This window comes from Tenrec ecaudatus, chromosome 8 (genome assembly GCF_050624435.1).
Source record: "Tenrec ecaudatus isolate mTenEca1 chromosome 8, mTenEca1.hap1, whole genome shotgun sequence".
In the NCBI taxonomy this organism is placed as follows: domain Eukaryota; kingdom Metazoa; phylum Chordata; class Mammalia; order Afrosoricida; family Tenrecidae; genus Tenrec; species Tenrec ecaudatus.
The window spans coordinates 134,690,440-134,706,427 of record NC_134537.1 but is presented as its reverse complement, the minus strand read 5'-3'; the positions used below and the strand labels follow the sequence as shown (position 1 = coordinate 134,706,427).

The 15,988-nt window shown below is 40.4% G+C and overlaps 1 protein-coding gene across 2 annotated transcripts in view; it reads left to right on the top strand.

Annotated features, from left to right (window-relative positions):
• The window catches only part of CEP44 (centrosomal protein 44), a 32,675-nt gene extending 16,984 nt beyond the window's left edge, over positions 1 to 15,691 (top strand). For both annotated transcript variants that reach the window (XM_075556864.1, XM_075556863.1), the window contains 6 exons: positions 3,233 to 3,403; positions 4,351 to 4,557; positions 5,472 to 5,544; positions 14,304 to 14,431; positions 14,689 to 14,726; positions 15,481 to 15,691. In XM_075556864.1, the coding sequence (XP_075412979.1) occupies positions 3,233 to 3,403; positions 4,351 to 4,557; positions 5,472 to 5,544; positions 14,304 to 14,431; positions 14,689 to 14,726; positions 15,481 to 15,523 (660 nt within the window). In that variant the 3' untranslated portion in view covers positions 15,524 to 15,691. The remainder of the gene's footprint in view (positions 1 to 3,232; positions 3,404 to 4,350; positions 4,558 to 5,471; positions 5,545 to 14,303; positions 14,432 to 14,688; positions 14,727 to 15,480) is intronic.
• Positions 15,692 to 15,988: the final 297 nt, after the last annotated feature.

Below are 15,988 nucleotides of genomic sequence, written 5' to 3'. Positions count from 1 at the left end.
GATTTTTAGTAATGACACACCGGACAAAGGGCTCATTACTAAAATCTACAACACCATCGTGACCTGAAAAAAGAGGAAAACAGCTAACCCTCTAAGGAAGTGGGCAAAAGAGCTGAAAAGAACTCACTAGAGAGGAGACCCATATGACCAACAAGCATATGAGAAAGTGTTCCCGCTCATTAGCCATAAGAGAAATGCAAATCAAAACAACCATGAGATACCACCTAACACCCCTGAGGCTAGCCCAAATCAGCAAATCAGAGAGCAACAAGTGTTGGAGGGGCTGTGGTGAAGTAGGAACCCTCCTCCACTGCTGGTGGTCATGTAGATTTGTACAGCCACTATAGAAAACAATCTGGCAATACTTAAAGAAAATGGAAATTGATCTACCTTATGACCCAGTCATCCCTCTACTGGGCATATACCCAGAGGAGGTAACAAAAAAACACGACCAGTCATCTGTGCTCCAATGTTTATTGCAGCACAATTCACAATCGCAAAGACTTGGAAACAGCCTAAGTTTCCATCAACAGACGAGTGGATTAGTAAACTCTGGCACATACACACAGTGGAGTACTATGCAGCACCGAAAAGCATGGATGATCACATGAAACATGTCGTTTCATGGAAAGAGCTGGGAGGAATCATGTTAAGTGAGGTAAGCCAATCTCAAAAGGACAGGTATAACATGAGCCCCCTGAGATAAGTACCATCAGCATGGCAGGAATAGAAGAATAGATACTTATCTCATAATAAATAGGTGGAAGCATAGGTAGTATGGGGGAGGGTAGACCACACCCAGGGAGGTCCATGTGAGTCTAACATAAAGAAGAGGAAAGGTGGAAGCAGGAGGGAGACTCGGGGTGGGGAGAAACTGAGATGATGACATGGAGGGAACAAGGCACTAATCCACCCATGGGGAGAGTGTTGGTTATGTCCCTACAGAATTGGAATGTGCATACAGACCCCACCATGATGCGCCAAACCAGGAGGGCAACATAATGCACGGAGGAATCCATAAAAATACTGGACTATATGCCAGGGTCAACCAGAATCAGCCTGACCCCCACCATGGAAGGGATTTCCACAGAAAATGAAAATAGACCGTCTGGTGAGGGAAAGGAACCAACCTACCATACCCAGAAGGAAGCTGAAGCAAATGAAGGGGGAGGAAGGGAGTGGAGCACACCAGGGCCCACCAAGCTCAGAGAACAATAGCCCTGCTCGGAGAGGCCAATGCACAGAGAGGACCATGTGGCCAGCCCCACTGTGAGACGCAACGCCCTACATGGGACGGCAGTGGAGACACAGTGTGGGATGTGTGACCTGCTGACCCCATCACACCAGGGCAAAACACTAAAGGCGTGCATTAGAACAGCAGGGGAGGAGAGTAAGGAAGTCCCAAGGGAGTATCAAAAATAGACTTTGGGGCCACGCGTGGCACCACATCAGACTCATCTGAAAAACACTCCTAAATGTCAACAAGCAGACCTTGAACTATTAACAGGCTCTTTCTTTCTTTCTTTCTTTCTTTCTTTCTTTCTTTCCCCTTTTTTCTTCTTTCAGATTTTGTATGTCATTGGCTTTTTTGTTTGTTAATTTGTTGTTGCCATCATTGCCTTGTTTCTATGTGTCAGTTTGGGTGCTGTCAAGGCCATCTGCAATTCTATGTGCATATTATCACTGCAGGTCTATCTAGAGAAGATAGGCTGGATAAACAATGTGGAGAAGAAAACAATGAGGGAGGTAGGGAAGGGAAGTGGTATTAACCAATCCAGGAACAAGGGAACAATGAGTGATTCAAAACCAGTGTCAAGGAGGAGGTAGGACTGATAGGGAGTGATGAAGGGCAATGTAACTGAGAGGAAAGCAAAAGGAAATAGAGGAAAGAAGTAGGAGCCAAAGGGCATCTATAGAGGCCTAAATACAGGCATGTACATATGTAAATATATTTATGATTATGGGGGAAATAGATATGTGCATATATTTATAGGTTTAGTAGTAGGGTAGCAGATGGACATTGGACCTCATCTCACAGACTCCCTCAATACAAGAACAGTTTGCTCAACTAAACATTCATTCCATGATATCTACCTTCCTGACACGATCGCTGAAGACAATCATGTGCATAAGCAAATGTGAAGAAAGCAGATGTTGCCCAGCTGTCAAAAGATACAGATTTTGGGGTCTTAAAGGGTTGAAGGTAAATAAGCGGCCATCTAGCTCAGAAGCAACAAAGCCCACAGGGAAGAAGCATACCAACCTGTGTGATCACGAGGTGTTGAAGGGATCAGGTAGCAGGCGCCAAAGAACAAAAACCATCATTGTGTGCTCACCTTCCCCACATAAACGCTGAAGACAAATGTGCGCATAAGTAAGTGTGATGGAGAAGGCTGATGGTCCCTGGTTATAGAGAGATACAGCGTCTGGGGACTTGAAGGCTTGAAAGTAAACAACCGGCCATCTATCCCAGAAGCAACAAAGCCCCCACATGGAAGAAGCACACCAGGGGTAGTCGGGGAGGGGATGAGTCACTCAGGGTGCAGTGTAGCATTGATGAAACACACAGCTTTCCTCTAGTTCTTAAATGCTTCCTACCCTCCAGTATCATGATCCCAATTCTACCTTACAAACCTGGCTAGACCAGAGGATGTACAGTGGTGCATATAGGAACTGGAAACAGGGAATCGACAGCTGAACCCCTAAGGACCAGTCGTCATACCGGGAGGGAGGAAGAAAGGTGGGGGAGAAAGGGGGAACTGATTACAAGGGTCCACATATAACAACCTCCTCCCTGGGGGACGGACAACAGAAAAGTAGATGAAGGGAGATGTCGGGCAGTGTAAGATATGATAAAACAATATAAATTATCAAGGGTTCATGGGGGGGGTGCGTGGGGAGGGAGGGGGGGAAGAAAAGAAAAATGAGGTGATCCCAAGCGGAAAGCAAATGTTTCCAGAATGATGAGGGCAACGAATTTGTAAGTGTGCTTTACACAATTGATGTAGTTTGGATTGTGACAAGAGTTGTATGAGCCCCCAATAAAATGATTTAAAATTTTTATAAAAAGGTGCTGAAAAACTCGGCTTATACACGAGTATATAGGTACATTGAACATTATAAACTTATCTTCCTTTGGAGATAAGATACTTCTTTTGGGAAATAACTGCCTGCATTTTAAAAATAATTTTTAAAAAAATCATTGAAGCAGCTCTTATTTTTCTTTACCCAGAAAAAAGCTCTGGTGATTCGTCACTTATATAATGAAGACAGTGCTGACATCCCTGAGGATGCATTAAATACAGTAACGGACGCTCACGAACCACTTGATGTGTCTGAAGCAAAGACCACTGAGACACAGACACCTGAAAAACAGGATCCTGAAATCACGGCTGAGCAGCAAGTACGTTTTGATTTCTTTAACACATGCCAATATTTCTTTGAAGTGATTTCATTTCTAAAATGTGGAATGTTTTCTAGCTCTCTGAATTACATTTCTTATGTTTCTGTTACTTAACTGTAAATCTTACTGCAAAGAATTGAACAATTATTCTTTTGCTTAGGCAAGGGTGCTGAGCTAGGTGTCATTGGACAATGCAAAGATGAGTAAGAACTGCTTGCCTTTTCAGGAATTTACATTCTAGTAGAAAATAACGTAATTATGTTATATACGGTGAAATATCCCTACTACATGTTCTGTATGTTAATGAATGAAATGATTGGTATATCACTACCTCTCTCCCCCGCCCCCCGAAATTTTTTGGTCCTTCCATTTTTTATTTCTTTTAAATACCTTTTCTATTCCTCCTTATTGCCATAGGCCCCCTTATACTGCTAACTGTCTGGCGTTTCTGTTAACCCTCTTTCTTTCTCCTATGTCTGTGACTTTTCTATATCTCCTTGTACAGTTGGCATAGCTGAAAACTACCGGATGGCTGGCCATTGACCTCGCTTTGTGTTTTAGGGCCGACTGAGAAGTCTCAGGGTTCTGAGTGTGAGGACTTACTGTTCATTTCCTGTCAGATTTGTGCTAGGCATCATTCTGAGAAACTAGTGTTGCCAGTTTTATGGCACCACCTGATACAGTTTTAAGAGCTTTTACAGAATAACTCATTGAATTTTCACAAGAACCATATGAAGTTGGTACAATTATCCAAGTCATACTCCTTAGATGAACCGGTTAAGCACCCAGAAGTCTGCCTCCAGAGGTACCGAGTGCTCTTAGCTACCATGCTGTCCCACCTCATTAACAATTGAAACAATACTATTGAAACAGTGAATGACAATGTACTGATGTTAAAAGGAGCTAAGTTTATGTGCTATTACTTTCAATCTTTCTAATCCTTGTAGGGTGTGAAATTTAACCCTGAGATTACTGCACTGCAGACTGCACTAGCTGACTGTCAAGAAAAGCTTCAGAAGCTTGGTTGGTTAGAGAGCAGAATAGAATGTTTAGAAGAAAAAATGAAAGGAAAAGTGATGGTAAATGAAAAGACCTGGACTAATCTTCTAAGTCGTGTGACTCTTCTGGAAACAGAAATGCTTTTGTCTAAAAAGGTATTTTCTTAACATTTATAAACCATCTTCGGTAAAGTACAGTGTTTCCTTTACTCAGTGTTAGGTGTGCATGCCTCTGGAAGTGTGAAGAACATTCAAGATTAGGAGAGGGCATAAAAATGAAGTTCTGATATTTTACCCCCTGTATGATTGCTGTTGTGGCTATTGTTTTTACTTTGTATCAAACAAGATACTATGATAAATCTATGTATTGAGCATTTAGAATTGTTAGTACCACTTGAAGTACTTTAAAAAGGATGCAAGACATGCCTTGACAAATGTACTGAGTGTAATGGAGAGTACTTTGCAGGTGATAAGGTTGTCTTGTAAAAAATATAAATACAGAGCTTTGAAAAAAAATTCCATGGGGGAGGGGTCGTATGTCGTATGTGTGTTCCACATTTTGTGTATCCATTTATCCATGGATGAGTGTTTAGGTATTTCCATCCTTTTACTGCTGGGAACAGTGCTGCAATAAACATAGGGATGCTGTGTCTCTTAAAAGACAAGCCTTGATTTTGTTTTTGAAAAGCATGAGATTATTATTGTATATCCATTATTATAAATGGTGTATTATCACAGGACTTAAAAAGAAATACTGGTAGAAGAGGACAAATTACAACTTTTATTTCCTTTTCTCACTCACCTCAGTCATTTTGCCATTGTGTTTTCAGATTTCTTTCTTGATTTATTCCTGATTCCAGTATCTGTTTCACTTTCCTTCCTGGAAATAGAAATTAGATTTTTAAAAATTATAATCTGATCCACATTTAAAAGATTATTTTTCTATACGGGAATATTTTTAAATAAGTACATTAAAAGTAATTAGGCATTAATTATGCCCTTTTAAATATTTTGCTTGGCAGTAAGAATAGTGTGATTTTCTTTCTAAATACTTGACTCTGTTATTGCAGAATGACAACTATGTGGAATTCAGTGAAATGAGTGAAGACTCTCCTAGTAGGCGTGTGGACTATCTGGACACTGGTAAGTTCTTACACTATTGGTGTTGGAAGCATGATAGATGGCAAAGACATTTTTATGGCTATTTGGCAATTTTAATACTCCCAAGTCTGACTTTTTATTTGTGAAAGTTGCAAAGCTCCCAGGAATCTGCAGACTATTGAAGCCAAGGGGACTTTGAGAAGCCAGCTTAGAGACAGTAGTTGATTGATCCAGTTCAAAGTTAGGGACTTTTCGACAAGTTCTAGACTGTTAGTTGCTCAGAGCTCTACCATAAAAACAACCAACCTCCAAAGTTTCCAATCGACACTTAAGTATAAACTTTCCCTGATAGAACTATTAGAAGTTAGAGAAGAAAACAGTTACCACTAACCTGAGAGGTATTATAACCTCTTACGGAACAAAGACATGGATCTCTGATCTCTGTACCAGTGATTGCTTGGTTATTTTTTTAAATCTTATATTTTCTGATAAAGATAATGAATTCTGCCTCGTGTTTTTGCTTAAATCATTTTTCTCAAGAACGTGTCTTAAACTTTTAAATCCATATATGCATGAACGTCATAATAACAATGACAGGGTGTTATAGAACTAACTACCAACCCCACACTTTTCTAAGTCCTTTATTAACTCATTTAATTTTCAAATCAATCCTGCAAGTTCAGTATTATTATCCCTGCTATACAAATAAGGAAACTGAATAGAAGGAGGGTAAGTCACGGCCAGAGGTCACATAGAATGGTAGAACTGCCATTGGATCGCTTCAGACTCACAGTCACTTTGTAGAACAGGGTAGAACTGCCCCCTCTTGATTTCTAAGACTGCAATTCTTGTCAAGGCTAGAAAGCCTCATCTTTTTGCATTAAGGCATCAGGTTCTTTCAAACTGCTGAACGTGTAATTAATAGCCCCGTGTGCAACCCACTTTGCCACCAGGGCTCTGTTGGAATCCAGGCTCTGAAGTATTCTCTTAACTATCTCAGATTTAGTGCACATGAGGATTTCATTGCACAGAGAGCAATTTTACTAATTAGGTTATGTATGTAATTATTTGAGGTCCTCTTACTATAATGTACCGTACATACTTGTGCATAAGCCGAGGTTTTCTGCACATTCTTAATGCAGATGTTGTGGTACAATTAGGTGCCTCGGCTGCTACTCGGGTCGGCTTACACTCGAGTATATGTGGTAGGCAGCGGCCCTCACATTTGGTGTAAGGATGATTCCCGCTCTGCCTCACCTCCCCATTTATTTTTCACTTCTTCAACAATCTTAGGGCAGGAGCTTTGTCTCATGGATTTGCTTGTTGATATGTCTGTATTTTTTTCTCTCTTCAGTACCTGAATATGCTTGAGCTCAAATTTTTATATATCAAGACTATTGAATGTCTATTTGTATACTATTGCTTTTTGCCAGGGTTAATTTTGCATGCTTTAGACTTCATATGTTTTTATATTATTATATAACATACTTTTAACTCATTTATGTAAATATATAAAGTTTAAGCCACTCAGGATTTGGAGCCATGAAGAGATAGGCCATTATTTGAAATAGCGTATATATTACAAATATGGTGAATACCTAATGTTTTAGTACCAGATAGGAAATTACTATAACAAATACCACAAATGGGTAGGGTAATTTTAGCAAACAGAAATTTATTTTCTCACCGTTTCTCAAAAACTCATTGCTATTGAGTCAGTTTTCTACTCATAGTGACCCTGTAGGACGGTAGAAGTGCCACACTGGTTTCTAATAGAGACTCTTCTTCGTGGGAGTAGAAAGCCTCATCTTTGTCCTGTGGAGCAGCTTGTGGTTTTGAACTGCTTGCCTTAGGTTAGCAGCCCCCTCTGTAACCCACTAAGTCACTGGGGCTCCTTCGCTCACTGTTTGGGTGCCTAGAAGTCTGAATTCAGGTTGCTGGTTCTTTCATTTACTTGTTTAATCTCTTTTAAATCAAAAGAGATTGATTTATGACACACCCTACACCAATCTATACTTGTGAACCCAGGCAGCCTGTTCCCAAATGGGATTATAAACATAGGTGTAGGGTTAGGATTTGCAACACATATTCTGGGGGTGTCATATTCAATCCAAAATTCCATCCCAAAGACATTGTAATCTGGTCTACATGAGTTAAAGGAGCCAAATTTATAAAGTCATACACATTGTGCCTTATATATGCATGCTCATTGGAACCTAAGTGGTTGATTTCATTTGGATGCCAAACCAAAAGCCAGACCCTCTGTGGCTTTCCAAGACTGTAACTGTTTACGGGAGCAGAAAGCCCAGTCTTTCTCCCACAGAGCTGCTGGTGGGTTTGAACTGCCAACCATGCAGATCACAGCCCAATGCGCGTAACCACTGCACCACCATTCAGAGAGCATTAATCTTAAGAAATCTGGTGGCACAGCAGTTTAACTAAAAGGTTGGCCGTTCAAACCTCTCAGTGGTTCTACAGGAAGAAGATCTTCTCCTATAAAGTGTACAACTAAGAAACTCCCATGGGACAATTCTGCTGACACATGGGCTTGCAAGGGTCCAAATTGACTTGGCAGTACCAATACCACCAATAAAACTCCAGTTCGACAGATGTGAGCACTGAGTTCCTGACCATCCCCCACCATAAAGCTAATAAATACCATTCAGACTCCAAAGCTTGGTTTTTGTTTGTTTGTGTTTTGGGGGGAAACATTAGATTATATACAGGCAGTGCTTGGGTTATGAACGTCTGCCTGTAATGCAGTGCTTTGGACCTGTTTGCCCTTTAATGCAGGGCTTTGGATCGGTTCTGTCAGAGCCAATGGAGTGAAACAAGAACAGGCTGGAATATTTACAATTTGACTGAGTCCTCACGGTAACTAAAATAGAAATTACGACTTGAAGTTCTGGAATCAGTGACTTGGATGAGGTGTAGAGAGCTTTTTTAGGAGCCAAAACTATTTTACAATGTTGAATATCTTTGAAATAATTTCTTTTTCTTAAATGACAAGTTAGGAAAGAGAAAAATCATTGTTTAAGCAGTTGTCACCAATTTCTCAATAGGAAACTTGTCCGAGTGGAATATATGTTTGAAAACGTTGATTTTTAAAAAGCAGTGTTTGCCATTAACTAATGCTGCTCTTGACATTTCCTTTTTGTTAAAAATGATTGGCCAATTATGTATGCGTTTTATAAGACTTTTAGTTCCATGATGCAGTAGTTTTCAGATGTGGAATTTGATATTGATAGAATCTAAAGTACTCTGCAATGCCAGAGTAACAGGCGAGTCAGTCCTGAAAGAAGCACAGCTGTAATGCTTCTTAGAAGAAAGGACGGCAAGGTAAGAAGTAGTCGCATGTGCTTTGGGTTTCTTATCAGGAGAGACCAGTCTCTGGAAAAGCACACATGCTTGTAAAATAAACTGTCGAGAAAGCAGAATTGTCATTGTGGCTGAACCCGTGGGCTGAAGCATAGTAATTTTGAGATGGCACTGGAGTGGATAATGTTTTTTGTTACACGGGGGTGGCAGTTACGGATTATGTCAACTAAACCCTCCAGGCTGGGGTGGAGTTAAATCTGTCAGTCAAGTCCCAGCCTGACACCTTGAGGTCATCAGCCTCTTTGGTAAGAGCAAGGTGAACAGAGATGATCTTTTTGTCACATCACCTTCCCCTTACTGGGACTTCACTGGGTCCCTGTGTCTGTCTGCATGGGTGGCCCCATGTGGGCCATTCAACCCTGAGAGCTGTCTGCACTCTGCCCTGCTTCCACTGATCGTCGCATCTCTTAGACCCTATACCCACTGCTCTGTGCTCTTCTGCTTCCCAGTTCACACCATTCTGCAACTCCAGTATGTGGCTTCGTGAATCTGAAAAGGGATTGATGGATTAGCATTGATTTATGGACTGAGGTTGGACTGGCCTGGTTGACTTTTTGATATATAGTTACTTCTTGATATAAAGTCATGTCATATATGAGGGTGGACCCACCCCCCAAAAAAAACCCAGATTTTTTTCAAAGCTATTTAATTTTTTAAAAATTATTTTATTGGGGGCTCTTACAATTCTTATCACAAACCATACATCCATCCATTGTGTCAAGCACATATGTATATTCGTTGCCATCATCATTCTCAAAACATTTGCTTTCTACTTGAGCCCTTAATATCGGCAACTCATTTTCCCCCTCCCTCCCCACTCCCCTGTCCCTCATGAACCCTTCATAATTCATAAATTGTTATTATTTTGTCATATGTTACACTGTCCAACATCTCCCCCCGCCCTCTTCCCTACTGTCCATCATCCAGGGAGGTGGCTATACATAGATTCTTGTAATTGGTTCCCCCTTTCCACCCCACATTCCCTTCACCCTCCAAGCATTGCCACTCTCACCACTGGTCCTGAAGGGGTCATCTGTCCTGGATTCCCTGTGTTTCCAGTTGCTATCTGTACCAATCTACATTCTCTGTTCAAGCCAGATTTGTAAGGTAGAATTGGGATCATGATAGTAGAGGGAAGGAAACATTTAGAGGGAAGGAAAATTATGTTTCATCATTGCTACCCTGCACCCTGACTGGCTCATCTTACCACAACCCTTCAGTAAGGGGGTGTCCAGTTGCCTACCAATGGGCTTTGAGTCTCCACTCTGCTCTCACCCTCATTTACAATGATATGGAATTGTTTTATTCTTTGATTCTTGATACCTGATCTCTTCAACAGCTCGTGGTCACATAGGCTGGTGTGCTTCTTCCATGTGGGCTTTGTTGCTTAGCTAGATGGCCGCTTGTTTATCTTCAAGCCCTTAAGACCCCAGACGCTGTATCATTTGATAGCCAGGCACCATTAGCTTTCTTCATCACATTTGCTTATGCCCATGTTTGTCTTCAGTGATCGTATCAGGAAGGTGGGCACCCACTGATATTTTTTGTTCTTTGATGTCTGATAACTGGTCCCTTCTACACCTTGTGGTCAGACAAGCTGGTGTGCTTCTTCCATGTGGGCTCTGATGCTTCTGAGCTAGATGGCCGCTTGTTTATCTTCAAGCCTTTAATACCCCAGATGCTATATCTTTTGATAGCTGGGCACCATCAGCTTTCTTCACCAAATTTGCTTATGCACACTTTTTTCTTCAGAAATTGTGTCGGGAAGCTGTGCATCATGGAATGCCAATTTAATAGAACAATGTGTTCTTGCATTGAATAAGTACTTCAGTGGAGGCCCAATGTCCATCTTCTGTCTTAATACTAAATCTATAAATATTTGCACGTAGATCTATTTCCTCACCCTGCTATATAAATATATTTGCATATGTACATGCCAATATTTAGACCTCTAGAAACACCCTTTGTCACCTAGTTCTTTCCTCTATTTCCTTTTGCTTTCCTCTTGTCCCACTACAATGCTCAGCCTTCATTTAGGTTTCAGTAATTTCTCTCGGTTACATTGCACTTGCTGAATCTCTACCAGGCCTCTCACGCCATCCTTGCCACTGATTTTGGACCACTTGTTGCTTCCCTGTCCTGGGTTGGTAACACAATCTCCTTGCCCCCAGCTCCCCCTCTCCAATGTCCCCCTGAAACCATTGGTCCCGTTGTTTTCTCCTCCAGACTATTCTTCCAACCTATCTTATCTAGTTATATCTGTAGAGATAATAATATGCACCAAAAATCAAGCCATAGCAAGATAGGCGACAAATGAGAACACAGCGATGACAACAAAAAGGAAAACCAATGACCCATAAAAGAATAAATTAATTAAAAGACAACAAAATTTAAAAAAAGAAAGAAAACCCTGTGAATAGATCAAGGTCTGATTTTTGATCTCTAGGCATATCCTTCAGTCAGGTCCGATGGGGTGCCACGCTCTGGCCCCAGAGTCTGTCCTTTGTACTCCCTCGGGGGCTCCCTGCTCTGCTCCCATGGTTGCTCTGCCTCATGCCTTTAGTGGTTTGCCTCAGTGTCGTGGGGTCAGTCAGGGCCAGTCCCTACACTGAGTCTCCAGTGTTGTCCCCCTTAGGGCCCTGGGGCAGCAAGGGATGGCATGTCTCGTAGTGCGATCAGCCATAAGGTCCACTCTGTGCATTGGCTGTTCAGAGCAGGGATATTGTCCTCCAGGCCTGGAGGGCCAGGATGTGCTCCACTCTCTCTTCCTCCCTCTTCATTTGGTCCCATGTGTTCTAATCAGACATGCCCCTCTCCCCTAGCTGCAGCTTCAGTGCCGTCCTCTAAAGTGAATTCTTCTGGGGGGAAGGCAGTTGTCCACATAGCTGGTATGGGGGCCGAGCCCTCAGGCCCCCACTGATTCCCCACTCCTTGCCGACAGGCTGCATTCATCTGGCACTGGCTTTAAGTCTGATCCCTCTTTCCATGTGGAGACACAAACAGTACCCTCCCCTTGGGTGGGTCAGTGCCCTATTCCCCTCATCACACATGTTTTTTTCCCCCGTTTCTCCTTCCCCCTTTTTAGTTGGCTACCATATGTAGCCCTGGGTTTGGTCTGGTCCCTGCTCTACTACCTGGACCTCCCCCCTGGGGTGTTTATATACAGTAGCTTTTTCCCTGTGCCCCTTTTGCATTTACTTTTCTGTTCTTTCATTTATATATATATAAACTTACCTCAGTGGACTCATGTTATACTTATCTTTTTGTGCTTGGCTTACTTCACTGTGCTTGTACCATCCCCCCCATTAAAAAAAAACCCTTTTTTCAAAGGTATGTATTTATTTATTTTTAACAAACCTTAACCTGCTCTTGGAAACATTTTTCATACTCATCTGGATGGCTGACAGCATCCCCCTCAGTTTTTTCTTCTTCTACTTCGTCAAATCGCTGTCCTTTCATGTTCCTCTCCATTCGCAGAAACAAAAAAAAGAAGTCGCACAGAGCGAGGTCAGGTGAGTTAGGTGCATGGGGAAAAAGAGGCATGCTGTTTTTTGCTAAAAACTGGCCTACATGAGATAGCCGGGTGAGCAGGTGCATTGTCGTCATGGCAAAACCAGTTCCTCATCTGCCCAAATCAGACCTTTTTGTCGCAAACTGTTATGCAATCTTTTCAGAACCTCTCGATAGAAATCTTGATTAACAGTCTGGTGGAATGAACTCCAAATGCTCTACGAATTGACATTTTCATCCTTTCAGGAAGCTCATGAATATCCAGAAAAGGCTTGTCATCAGTTGATCTTTCACCTTTTAGAAACGAGAAAACCACTCGTACACTTGAGTTTTTCCCACAGTGCTGTCTTATAAGCTGTGTTCAGAATTACAACAGTTCCTGTGGCATTTTTCCCAAGCAGGAAACAGAGTTTCCCAACCACATGCTGTTCTCTTAAATTGGCCATCACACAAAACAAGATTTGAGTGAAACGTGCTTTCATGAAAAAATTCACTGTGACCAGAGAGAACTTCTCAGGCAATGCCACTGGGTGCCCTAGCTGAGAGTGAGTTGCTGGAAGCTCGTCTAGCCGGGAAAATGGGTACTATGAAAGCTCCGCCCAGCAGCTTTTTTATTGTCATTTTTTGGGGGGGTGCCCCCTCATACTTATGAGTGCCATTGGATTTGCTTTCTAGACAACCCAGCCTAACTCAATGGGGCGTCTATGAGTTGGAGTAGATTTGATGTCACCTAACACCACCAACAAAAGGTTATTACTAAGCTTTACAATTAAATATACTGTCTTAGTTGTAATGTTCTTTAATTTAGTTGTAGGGAAGATTTTCCCTCTTTTTGCTGGATGAATATTAGGCTGTTAGAAATGTCAAGCTGTTCAGTTCTTTAGACATAGAAGATTGAATTCTAAGTTGGAGTCATTCCTTATATAGGCATTAACTCGGAATTTAATTTTGCTTGAATGAGAAAAGGATTTAGGAATTGTTGTCACCGATCACATGACAGTAAGGAATTGTGAAATGCTTAGGTATCTTCTACAGCTTAAAGCATCATGACATGAGAAAGCTGGGTGGTGAAAAAGGAAGACAGGCGAAGAGTTGATGCATTTGAATTATGGTCTGGCAAAGATGAATCAATATTTTAGAAGAAATGTTCATTGGGAGCAGGGATGGTGAGACTTTGCTCATGTATTTTGGACATATTTCCAGGAAAGTTAGTCCTCTAAAAGGCCATCATACTTGGGTAAAGTAGAAGCATCAGCAAAAAAGATGACCCTCAGTGAGGTGGACTGACGCAGTCTGCCCCAGAAAGCTTCCACATCACAGCGGTTGTGAGGATGGTGTGAGCCCCGGCAGCCCTCACACGGTCGCTGGAAGTGGATCGAACGGGACAGCACCTCATAACAACAGCATACATTGGCCCCTAGTCAGAAATCACTTTATGGCACCTACCAACAGCACTTTAAGTATTATTAATTGAATGGAATGCTTATTTTTCAGAATACATGAAAATTGTATATGAAGTGGAATTTTCTCATTAAATATTACGATAAATCCATTTTATTCAAATAAAGTAAAGAGAAAAGCTTCGTGACAGGTTTTTTATCGTTATTAATATGAATGACACTATTTTAAGAAAACTAAATATGTCAGTGGCTTATTTTTAATAAGCAAATTTTTCTTAATTTACTCTTTATACTCAAATTGCTAATACTATTTTTAGTAATTTTATTGACTGGTATTTAACATCCACACCATTGTCTTAAAAGAGTATTAAAACCTCCCCTTGACTATACAGTAGCCATTTCTTATGAAAACTTTATTTTCTTTCATCTATAAAGTTTTAAAGTGTTTAACTGCATTGTGGGAGGAAAAACGAACCTGAAAAAAAACGAACCTGACAGTGAATGTTTTCACAGATAGAAAGAGCAGTGAGGAGAGTTCAGCAAGTCTTCCTCTGTCCTCCGGCTACAGCACCACATCATCTTCGGATTCAGCTCCCAGAGCCTTGACTCTCACCTGCTATGGTGTGAGAGAGAATTCAGAGGTAAGGAATCTTGGCAAGTGCTTGGATGATTTCTTTTCTCAGGTCTGGAAAACAAGCAAGTGTTTATTTTTGTTGTGTATATTGCTGGCAAGAAAAATCGTGAAGCTGTATAAATCTTAATCTCATAAAAATTCTTTCTGAAAAGTAAACAGTACTTGATAATAATGTTTTAGATTACGTTTTATATGTTCAGGCCCCAACTTTGATGATAGTTGACTTTGAGAAATTGCCTAAATTTGTTGATTTTTAAATTAAAGGAAACAAGCATCCAGAAAATGGAAAGGATGAAAAAAATGTAAGTAACAGAAAGGGGCAACAGAAATTTATTTCTGTTTAGGGAATTGTATTGGATTACAGTAAATATAGAATGTACATTGTGTTTCAAACCTTTAAGGTCTCTCAAACAGGTGTGGAATTTCCTTCATGACTCCAGTGGATAATAAATCTATCTACAGTTCTGTGTTTGTAAGATGAGTCACTGTTTTGGTTTCTAACAAGTGATGTAAAACATTGTTAAAGGAGTTAACTGGGGATTAAAGAGTGCAGAGTTTTTTTGGGTTTTTTTGACTGATAATGATCATGAGTCGTTATCTTTCATAACTTTGATATCAAAGTATTACGTAGTATATATTTAAAACTGTTAAGTATTATTAGCCTTTTTCAGTAAGTTATTGGTCAGGTAATACCCTTACCCAATACAAATAAGAAGTTATATTTGATTTTTTAAGAGAAATTCAAAAGATAAGAAAATGAAGTTCATATAAAGTTATTATATAGCCTACTACTTAAAAAATCTATTATATTCTTTTGACATTATTAAAATATTATAATAACTTCAGCTCACCAAATTAAAGAGTCATACTTGGCTCTCATATTTCCTATTTGAACCACTGTACACTTAGTTGATGAGTAACAACTGCACCTATGAATAGGAAAGCTTTCAAATTAATTTTAGAATAATGTATAATTTTAATAAAAATATTAGCTTTTTATTTATTATATATATTTACTTACTTCACTTCTTATGTATTTTTAAATGTTTATTTCAGGTTTGAAGAAACAGTCGAGTTATTGAAATGTCCAGCTCACTAACTGGGGCCTTGTCTACAGGAACTGCTTTCGAATGTTAGCTGTTGAACTTCTTATGTATTTTAAGAACTCTCATTACACTTTTAATATTCTGCAATATTTTTATTAATTAAAATTCTATTTGGAATATGTTTCTTATTCAATTTTGAATAAATAATTTTTGAGCTATTACTTTCCGCAGTAGCAGATTTTCTTCTCTTTGGGAAAAGCTGTGTTTCGGTTGCGTGTCTTTTGCTGCATGCAGTCATGACTGCACTGTATTTTTGTGGTGACATTTGTTGGCAGTGTGCTAAGTAGTATGTTTTTGAAAGTACGCACTTGAGCATGGTTTACATCCTCTTGGAAATACCCCAGCGGGCGCTTGCATATTGGACACAGGAGGCTTTCCTACATACCATCCTGCCATCAGTACTGATAATGCGTTGCAATGAAACAATTATATATGGCCACTGAAAATTAAGTAAAATA